Source organism: Seriola dumerili, unplaced genomic scaffold, assembly GCF_002260705.1.
Source record: "Seriola dumerili isolate Sdu_G_001 unplaced genomic scaffold, Sdu_1.0 BDQW01000003.1, whole genome shotgun sequence".
NCBI classification, from domain to species: Eukaryota; Metazoa; Chordata; class Actinopteri; order Carangiformes; family Carangidae; genus Seriola; species Seriola dumerili.
This window is the reverse complement of record NW_019174258.1, coordinates 16,983,871-16,995,150: the sequence shown is the minus strand read 5'-3', so window position 1 is coordinate 16,995,150 and position 11,280 is coordinate 16,983,871. Positions and strand designations below refer to the sequence as shown.

Below are 11,280 nucleotides of genomic sequence, written 5' to 3'. Positions count from 1 at the left end.
CACAGCTGAATAGTTTGTTGCACTTCATCAATGACATTTTTAAATAAAGGTTGCTGTTATTAAATGTAATTATATGAATATGAAACGATAAAAAGATTTCAGATATGACAGCTTTTCCTTCTGAATCGTGAAAACCAAACTGCACATCTTAGGTAATGAAAAATGAACAGAAATGTTAATATGAATACACTGGACAAGAACAACAATTTGAGTGACAACACTCCATATAATATAATATAATATAATATAATATAATATAATATCATATAATATCATATAATATCATATAATGTGATATAATTATTTTTTTTTGAAAACGTTATTTCCTCGTCGCGTCATTGCGTCACGTGTGCATTCGTGAGTCACGTCATTACGTACTGAGCGGTCCAGACACACAAGGTCGTCGTAGCAGCAGCAGCTAACGCAGACATGATGTCCCTAGCCGCCCGATCAGGGGCTTTTTCCCCATACCTGCAGGCCACTGCCTTCGCAGTCGCCGGGCCCCTGAAGGCTCTGATACCCGGGGTCGTGGTTAAGGGAGAGAAGATCCTGTTGGACCCAAAGAAACAGTTCCTGTGCCGCGAGTCGTTGAGCGGTCAAAGCCCAAAGACGGGGCCTGCGGTAACGGTTAGCATCAACGGTGAGTGTGTCGCCGGCTGCTAGCGTTAGCCTTGGCTTAGCCGTCAAAATCACCTTTACGTAATTATGATGTGCACTGAAACCCGGCGTCTTGGACCTGGGTCTGGTCCAGAACTCTACTTGTCCTGAGCAAGCCCAGCTTTTAGCCTGGGTGGCTAAGTGCCGGCCTACTCCTCAGGTCGAAATTATGTCAGCACGGGGACAGACTGCCTCCAGTCACTCACCAGCCGGCGTGTCAGTGTCACCCTGTGACCTTATCAGAAACTGTACATCAGAACTCGTCCTTTTTCTAACACCGGTCCACTGTGGTCCACTGTACTCAGCGCAGACCAGCTCATCAGCCAAGTCTCAAACCTGTGATACTAGGAGAGTGAAGGCCAGAATCTGTACCAGACATTGATCTGCTAACAGCTGTCAGGTCATGTGTTTTTTACTGTGATCGCAATTCATGATATTTAATTTGTGTTTACTAACAACTATTACAACATGAGTTTCTTACAAAGTTCAGCTCCAGTGTTCATGCTTTTGCCGTTCCTATAATACTTAAGTGTTTATGCAGAGGGAGCTGGGGTTGAGCCTCTCCAGCTCCACATCCACAGTGTTGTTCTACTGCTGCTCCGACAGCTCACTACCATTCACTGTAATGTCACCAACTTAAGATACAAAGGAAAAGCAGAATCAGTGTTTAGCTTGAACATCAGTGTGCACAGTAAACACTGAAAACTATGTTGAAGAAAAGTTTTTTTGTGTAATCTGATGAAATTTACACAATAACTTGCTTCATGGTGAGTGTATACCACATTCGACTTTGCTCCAGCTCACTCGTGCAGCTTTAGTGTTCACTTTAAACTCAAGGTTATTTTAAAGACAGTTCCAGGCTTTACAGTCTAAATACACATTTGTAGCTCATTCAGATGTTATCAGATGTTTTGTAACTGAACTAATATAACAAATGGTAAATGGACTTTTATATCGATCTTTCCTAGTCTTGATAACCACTCAAAATGCTTGACACTACTAGTCACATTCACACACACATTCACACACTGATAATACATCGGGGGCTATTTGGGGTTCAGTTTCTTGGCCAATGACACTTTGACATGTGGACTGGAGGAGCTGGGAATCGAACCTTCTGATTAGTGGACAACCCACTCTACCTCCGGACCACTCATTAGTGCAGCTGCTGTCATTAACATCAATTATTTCCTCACTGCTGGTTAATATAGAGTTTATGAGCTGCCATCACAAACGCACACAAACATGAAAATCTACTTTTACTTACTTTTTCTTCAAAGTCATTAACTAATGAAACACATCATAAAACAAAAACAGACACTTCTGTACACTCACAGTGAAGTTTAGGCTTCAGAGATACAAGCTGCTCAGACTCTCAACAGTGCAGCCGGGTCGCATAGGCTGTTAGTGTTGACTCTAACTGATGACTGATCTAACCCTCTTCTTCTGGTCTGCAGGCTGTGCAGGAGTCAGATTTGCCCATACAGATGTCAGGATACCAGACTTCTCTGACTACAGGCGTACAGAGGTGCTTGACCCCAACAAGTCGTCCCAGGAGAGCAGCGAAGGCAGAAGAACCTTCTCCTACCTGGTCACCGGGGCCACAACCGTGGTGGGCATCTATGCCGCCAAGACAGTGGTGAATCAGTTTGTTTCCTCCATGAGCGCCTCTGCTGATGTCCTGGCTCTGTCCAAGATCGAAATCAAGCTGGGCGACATCCCAGAAGGCAAGAACATGACCTTCAAGTGGAGAGGCAAGCCGCTGTTCGTCCGCCACCGCACAGAGAAGGAGATTGCTGCAGAAGCCGCCGTCAACATCGGAGAGCTGCGAGATCCTCAGCACGACAAGGACCGGGTCATCAACCCCACCTGGGTCATCGTCCTGGGGGTGTGCACACATCTGGGCTGTGTGCCGATCGCCAACGCCGGAGACTACGGTGGTTACTACTGCCCCTGCCACGGCTCGCACTACGACGCCTCGGGCCGCATCAGGAAGGGTCCCGCCCCCCTTAATCTGGAGGTCCCCTTCTACGAGTTTCCAGATGACGACACAGTGGTGGTGGGATAGACGGCCCCCGTCAGACTGAGATCACATTGTACAACAGTTTTCGCTCCGGGCGCAGCAGATGTGTGTGTGTGTGTGATAAAGGAAATGTTGAGGTGTTAATGCTGTTCATGTCTCACTGCTTCTGCAGAAACCACTTCACAGCTGCTTCTACAGGTACCTCACTGATGAGCCAGAACATGATGAGCAGCAAGGTGCTCTGACCAACCTGTGGCTGTGTCACATTCCTCCATAAGCATCTCAGAGCCCTGTCCCGGGCCTCTGCTGGCCCGGAGCAGCCCGGTAGTCTGACCATACTGTCGCACAGTGGCTCAGGTCTTAACACGTGTTGATATGTCTCTAAAGCTCAACATGCTGCGTTGTTAGAAGATGAGCAGCATCACCTGAGAGTGGTCATGATGCTCTGGCTCATCAGTATAGGTATGAAACTTAATCTCTCTGTGTCCATGTGTTCAACATGACAGCAGAGCTTCCTCTGTCAGACTTCCTGCTGTTTCATGTCATTCAAGCACATAATGAAAGAAGCAGAAGTTGCTGTCAGGTTTTAAATGAATTAATGCCAGTAATTAAGAAGATTGTGTCTGAGTTAATGTGAAGTCACAAGAACCCTCTGTTTTCCTGAATATGACGTCAACAGTAAAAACCACCTCCCTATGTTATTAACTTATAGCTCATCTAATCAGCCAGGAACAAATGTTGTGTTCAGGTGTGGTTAATAAAAAATTCTATTTTATTTGACAGCCTGCACTCAGTGTTCAGCCTTTCTTTACTTATAATAACAATAATTTCTGTTTTAAACTGGTGAAATGCAGCTTCACACAGCACAACACCACCAACCAGTTAACCCTGGTTTACCTGTGTGGCTATGAGTGCGCTCATGTGAAAGAGGAAGAGTTTTTAATTATAAGCAACAGCAATTAGAACCATGAATAAAGTATTAATATGATATGAGAAGAAACACTGATACCTGTGGGTAAATTCAGTTGTAGTGATGTCATAAGGTGATATTCAACAAGGTGAAATGTAAAGTCAGACTGAGATTAAACTAAATAAGACCATGAATGATCAAGTTTCTTCAGTCTGACGATGAACAAACTTTTATGAACATGTGATGCAGATAAAACAGTTCAAGTTAATGTCAGACTTTCTGCTGCAGAGAGGAGAGAAAGAAAAGAGGAGAGACGTAGCTGATGTCTGATGAGTCAGTCTGACTGAAATGTTTTTATAATTTTATAACCATGGAAACAGTGAACAGTGTGTGGATCATTGGTTTAGTTTTTATTTCTTTTCTATTATGTTCTTCTGAGCTGCAGTGATGAAGAAGAGAGTAAAAGCTTCATCACTGTCAGGAATCCTGTCGATTAAAGAATCTGTGTTCAGGTCAAATGAAGCTACAATAGTTATTATGTAGTTATTTAGTGATAAACTCTCCTCTGTTTGTTAGAAGCTCTGTTTTGAAACCAGAGTCAAAACCATCCACTACCACTACACAAATATCTACTGATCTTAATTATTGATCACTTTATTGTAAACTCTTCTGTCCCTGTCAGGATCCTGTAGGAATGATGACTCAGTTTTTCCAGTGATCTGATTGGTCAGTAGTTTGGCTGTTGACAGGTTGGATCTGATCGGGAGCAGGTTAGGAGTTCAGCATCAGTTACCGTGGGGATTTACCCTGGTAAGAAGTGAACCACCGTCGTAGGACTGAAAACCCAGAGTTAAACCTGAAGTTACCTCGATAACCTCAAATCCTGCTTCAGTCCAGACCTCAGGTCCTGAACAGGTTCTGTATCAGAGTCAAACTGAGGTCAGAGGTGAAGTCTGGATTAAAACCTGCAGGTCTGGATGCTGGCTGCACACAGTGGGATCCCACAGTCTCCATCTGTTCTAGTCCGCTGACAGCTGGATTCAGATAAAGTAGAGAGTTACTAAGACTGATTCTCTGTTTAAATACTGGTTGATTCTATCACTTAAGTTTGGTTCAGTTTTTCATGTTAATAATTCAGCTCTAGAGCTCAGTCTCAGTCTGATGATATTGTTCCCTTTGTGTCCCACCTCAACAGTTGATTAAAATATTAAAATCACAACATGGCAAATGTCAAAAGTGTCACAACAAACAAACAAATCACTGTGGGGATGGGCATGGTCGGCACGCAGCTGCAGGAGAGAGGGGTGTGGAGAGGGCTGATGAAAGCAGTGCCAGGTGAGGTGATTGATTGAATCTCTTCCCTTTTTCACGAGACACACAAAGTGAATGGCAGCCACAGCGAGCTATGAGAAACTGCTGAGAGAACAAGAGAGAGGGAGTACGTGCGCCAAAAGGGGAGACCAGGATGTGAAGGTTTCCCTCCTCCCTGTGAAACATCAGTAATGAGACTGTATGGACTCCCATTGTTTAGAGACATGAGGCTACTGCTTCATTTCTCCAGAGCACCTGTGATGTGTACCAAGTGTGTCACACACACACACTCATCTGCCACATCATCTTCTGAATACGTTCAGGTTCAGTTGTATTGTGTTGGTACGCATCACTGTTCCTAAGAACAACATCATAGAATATAAACTAGGGAGAACAGAGAGAATGCCACACCACTGTGGACCAGTGCACACAGAGGAGCAGACAGGCTGACACACTGACTCACACACACCTCCACCTCTACCTTGTATCTGTGCAGTCACCTAAGGTGATGCTCTTACCTTGATGGAAGAAAATCTATTTTAGAAAGCTTTTAGGGCAGGTGTGAGAGTCTCACCTGCTCCTCAGATCCATACCACTGCCTTAGGCTACAAGCTGCTCTTTAGACCACCATTTCAATGGATAAGGCTCCTGCCAGCCTCTCTGTCAGCTCCACACACACACACACACACACACACACACACACACACACACACACAAACACAGGGTCACTTTAACACTGTGGTGCTTTAAAAATAAGCCGGGCACCATCTATGACGTCTCCTTCTGCCGAAACACTATCTTCCCTCATGAAAAAGCCCAACAGGAGCAGCAGCAGCACCCCAGGTGAACTGTCAACACACACCTCTGAGAGCAGACTCAGATCAACTGTGTCTGAATTATGGATGAGTGAATGTCTGGGCTCTATTCATGGAGCAACTGCTATATTCACGTGAAAATGAACAACACTACTCTCCAGAGTTGTGCAGGGCTGTTTGTTTCAGGTCCCAGATGAGGATGAGGGCACCCCTTCATTCTGCTGTTCAGTACTTATTCAGACCACTGCTCGGACAACCAACAAATAATAATCATAATAAGCATTATTTCATCAACTTTCAGCTTCACCTCCGTCATGAACAGACTCTACAACACACAGTCACACTGTACCATATGATTAGTCTGCAACTGAAGTAATTAAAGCTGCACTGATCAGTCTAGTCTGTAGGGGGCAGAACAACACGCTATGACACATCATCACTATATATGATGAACCTGTCAGCTCCTCTGTCTGTTCACAGTCTATTTTTACTAATTTAACTAAAACAGCTCAGTGCATACTAAGAACAACTTTAACATCAGTCATTTCTGATATGGTTGTTTTTAAAATACTGATGAATGCAGCTTTAAATGTATGTTCAACCAGTAAATACTTGTTAGTTATTGTTAGTTATAGTTAGTTACAGTTAGTTACACTTAGTTATAGTTAGTTATGGGTAGTTCTAATTAGTTATAGTGAGTTACAATTAGTTTTAATTAGTTAAAGTTAGTTACAGTTATGTTAGTTATAGTTAGTTGTAATTAGTTATAGTAGTTACACTTAATTACAGTTAGTTATATTTATGTTAGTTATAGTTAGTTACAGTTAGATCTAATTACTCATAGTAACAGTTAGATACAGTTAGATACAATTAGTTATAGTTAGTTATGCTAGTTATAGTTAGTTACATTTAGTTATAATTTGTTATAGTCAGTTACAGTTATGTTAGTTACAGTTAGTTATAGTTCGGTATGGTAAGTTACAGTTATGTTAGTTATAGTTTGTTATGGTTAGTTACAGTTATGTCAGTTATAGTTAGTTACAGTTAGTTATAATTTGTTATAGTTAGTTATGGTTAGTTACAGTTATAGTTAGTTACAGTTAGTTATAATTTGTTATAGTTAGTTATGGTTAGTTACAGTTATGTTAGTTATAGTTAGTTACGGTTACTTAGCGTTAGTTATAGTTAGTCTTAGTTAGTCTTAGTTCATTACAGTTAGTTATAGTTAGTTACAGTTAATGCCGTTAGTTCTAGTAAGTTAGTTAGTTATAGTTAGTCCTTAAGAAGAGCTATGTTGGTACTTCCTGAATGGTGTAAATGTTTGACAGGAAAGTCATGTCCTTATTTTATAAATCATTTATTGAATCTGTCCTATCATTTGATGATCTGATCTGATTTGATCATCTGGTAACATGAGCATGGAAGACAAGAAACACCTGAGACAGATGGTAAAGGTGGCTGCTAAGGTGACAGGTGTCGCACTGAACCCCTGACAGCCGTCTTTAATCAGCAGGTTCTCTGCAAGTCCAGATCCATATGGACTGCACAACCCACCCCCTTCATTCTGAGTTTGAAGATTCAGAGTTTCCTGGTTCAGGTGCAATAGGACTAAAAACTTTATCCCATGTGCAATAACCCTGCTGCATCTGTACATGTAAACTGTCATTTTCAAGTGTTCTGTGTTTTTAGTGTCTGGTGTTTTCCAGTGTTGTTTTATTGTATTGTGTATATTGCACTTGTGTTGTTTTTATCTGTTTTTTATCTGTACCCCTGATTGCAAATCAGATTTCCCACTTGGATCGTCAAAACATCCATAAAGTTTTTACAAGTTCCATCAGTGTCATCTTGTGGCTGGTCCCAGTGGATCAGTCCAAGTTTGAATTTCTTTTCCTAGTCCGACCGTGGAGCCGACACTGATCTAGATTTACTGAGAGGAGAACCCTACGAGCTGCTAAAGGGTCCAGCTGAGCTCAGAACTGCTTTTTCTTCTCCTCCACGTGTCAGTAATTTGACGGTTCATAATGTTACATGTCTGTTTTCATTAGTGATGGCTGCAGTAGCATGATAACGTTAGCTAACCCGCTGTTACCCGTACTATAAATGTGTTTGGCAAATGTTGCTATTGCTAGCTGGCTAACTGTCAGCATTGCTGTGGAGCCTATCGCAGCATGTGCTAATGGTTGTAGCTGGATTGTTTTTTGTTGGGTATTCAGTTGTGCTTCTTGTTGTGTGTTTTAATGTCTGCTTTCGCTGGGCTTCATAACACCTTACTGACTAAGAGTGTGAAGGGAGAGAGGGGTGGGTGTGTTGTGGCTGACGCAGCATTTGTTTTGTTCTGAGATGCTGGTGGTCTTGTGTAACATCTAGTGGCAGTGATGATCATTTACAGAACCTGTATCCACCCATAACAGCTCCTAAAACATATTGAGAGATTGTTAATGTAGCAGGTGCAATAAAACCTTAAAGGTAACTGAGGGCCAAATGATGAGGTGTTTATGGATTGGACTTTCAGAGGGTGTCATTCAGAATAAGATGCACTATTATGTTCCCAACTGTTTATAACATAGAACATCTGTGGACTGTGGTCTGTTAAGATTTGGTCCTTTTCTTTCCTTGTTTTGCTTGTGTTCTCCGCTGTGTTCCCTTCCCTCTTGTGGTTGGTTTGTGTGCATGTGTATGTTTAACTTGGTGAATTCAGAAATGCAGAAAATAAACCTTAGAAAATCAGAGTGTGAGACTTCTCATGTACTCAGATGTTCAAGGGCAGCTAATGGTGAACCCAGAGAGTCCTGACAACAAAAACCAGAGAGCTGCCCACACTGCAGAAGATGAAGTGTCTGCTGTGTGACGTCATTCACATCAGTCAGGGAGCTGCTCGTAGGGAAAACTGACCTTTAACTTCCTTAAAGGACCACTGTGTATGATTTAGTGCCATCGAGTGGTGAATTTACAGATTGCAACCAACTGAACACCCCTCCCCCCTCCAGAGTAGGAGAACTACGGTGGTCCTCAAGTGACACAAAACCCTAAAGGTGTCTAACCTAACGAAGACACAACTATCGTTAGTTAGTGATCATAGACTAATGAGAACATAATTATGAATATTATATTCTGCCAACAGACCCACCCTGAATCCCACACACTGGTCCTGTTAGCTGGTGTTCACTTGCCGCTGCACAGGTACCATCTGTGTGGCCTTTCCACATGGCTGATTCTGAGCAGTGGAGAGCAGCTGTGCGGAGGGGAGCAGGGTGAACTGGGCTGAGCGCTCACATCGTTTCACAGACAGAGGAGGGGGAAGCAGAGAGGACGCTCCTCACCTGAATCCACAGTGACAGCTTCCCTCCGAGGCAGAGACCTGTGCAGAATCACTGGTCTTTCTTCTCTGGGATTTTCTACCTATCTGACGTCTGCTGTCATCTCTGCTGCAGTATCAACCTCTCCCTTGTCATGTTCTGCTGTCTGACTTCCAGGATGGGGAACCATATGTTAGGGTGAGTGGGCTCATCCCAGGGGGTTCCCAAAGTCTATTTTTAATCCAAAGGGCTGCACTCTGCTGCTGGTGTTCAACCACTCACATGCTACATGCAGCATCATGTGAATAACTTGTTGTACACGTACTCTAGCTTTGGTTTGTGGTGTCACTCTGGACTGATCACTTCTGCCCATGTTCAGTCTGAGCTTCGCGTTGTGGTCTGTTGTTCAATACCACTTCAGAACCACCTCTGTGATGACAGCACTTTATCCTGATTGGCTGAAGGCTTCCCTGACACACATGACGTGTTCTAAGAACTTCAGGTCCTCTTTTACAGAGGTGGACAAAGTACACAGCTCTATTACATTAGACAGAGCATAGATCCTGGTCGAATATGACTCCAAAACAAGTGAAAGTCATTCAGTTAAGTTTTTGTTGCAGTTAAAGTACTGGAGTACTTGATTTTAAAATACTTAGGTATTCAATATGTCGGTTTGACCAAACAATGATAGATAGTGTACTGTACTTCCACCAGAATGGGAAGTTTTGTGTTACAACTGCTATCACATACACACAAAAGCACATGTTGCTCATACATATACAGTATATGCACACATACATGTTTACCAAGTTCAATAGTAAATGAAAATAAAAATAACAGCAAAGAATAAAATCTCAAACTTAAGGCAAGATATTGCTAATAATATGCAAGTGGAATTGTAATATTTACCTGAACGTTCGATCCTCTATGAATGGTAATGCCATGTTTCAATTGGTCTAACAACAGGCGGGGCTGTTATACACGTTCACCTGTTATCTCAAACTAAACCTGCTGGAGCAGGTTAGGAGCGCAGCGTAAGTTACCATGGTGAGCCACCATTGTAAGACTAAAAACCCAGAGTTAAACCTGAAGTTAGCTTGATAACCTCAAATCCTGCTTCGTAGTGCAGGCCTCAGGTGATTATAACCAGTAAAAACACTGAATGGACAGACGTCTCCAGCAGCTGGGAGCTGAGATGTCTAATTTAAAGGGATAGTTTGGGTTTTTTGATGTGGGGTTGTGTGAGGTACTCATGAATAGTCGGTACATTACCCACGGTAGATCCTGGGCAACGCACTCCCAGTTAGAAATAACCGACCCAGCAGAGAGATTTATACATGTTCAAAAACGCCCACCAAAACAATCCAATATCCGTATCTTCCCGTGAAAATAGCCCTTTCCTTTGGCACTACATTTTTCAATCATTGAACTACCATATCCCTACACATGAGTTCATCTATGGAGTGCACTGTATTACGCTGCAGCCGCAGGTCAGCTGAGTGAATCAGATGGTAGTGTAATACAGTGTGTTTTTTTAATCCATTTTTAGAGCCAAAATTTTATGATACAGTGTTTAAACTTCATCATTTTACCAACATGCTTTAACCAGATAAAAGATTTGAGTCATGTGACATTTGGACCTGGAGTAAATCATATTGTGAATGTGAACATTGACCAGGAGGTGACTGCAGTGTGTCAGTGATAGGACAGTTATGATGAGCAAGAGGCTGGTAAGACATAAAACTTTTTTATTGAATTGATGTAGGTGGACGATGCTGCTGCTGCCCCATGTTCTGAAAATGACAGGTCTCCTAGCAACGCCAGCCATCAAATGTTAGTGAATTATTGCCATGGAAGCACTCCCCAGGGGCCTGAAGCTATGACGCTGTTTTTAAAGTTCTGTCCAAAACGGTTTTATCTCCTTTATAAAAATGGGAAGCAGCTGCAGAATCATCACAGTCAATGTTTCCTGACAGTGAGTGAGGAGTGTTCAGGATTTACTTTGACCTGTGTCCCAACATCGCCTGCTTCTGTCATCTCTCTGCAGAGATGACAGATTTTAATTATTAGTACAGGCTCCTGCTGCAACACCTGTCACCTGAACATGATATCACACAGGTAGATACACGCACACCTGCTTTCATGATCACAGCTGATCAAAGAGAAGCAGTACAGAGGGTCACACTAAGTCGTGTCGATGTATGAGCAGTTGCTGCTGTGCAGTGTGAGTAGCTGCTACAGTTATTGATCATTGTTTACCTGCAGAAA

The 11,280-nt window shown here is 42.6% G+C and overlaps 1 protein-coding gene across 1 annotated transcript; it reads left to right on the top strand.

Annotated features, from left to right (window-relative positions):
• The first annotated feature begins 381 nt into the window (after window positions 1–381).
• On the top strand, window positions 382–3,469 carry LOC111222428 (cytochrome b-c1 complex subunit Rieske, mitochondrial-like). Its single transcript, XM_022746157.1, has 2 exons — window positions 382–640; window positions 2,115–3,469. The coding sequence occupies exons 1-2, from the start codon at window positions 430–432 to the stop codon at window positions 2,723–2,725; spliced, it is 822 nt and encodes a 273-aa protein (XP_022601878.1). The 5' UTR covers window positions 382–429; the 3' UTR covers window positions 2,726–3,469.
• The last annotated feature ends 7,811 nt before the right edge of the window (window positions 3,470–11,280 follow it).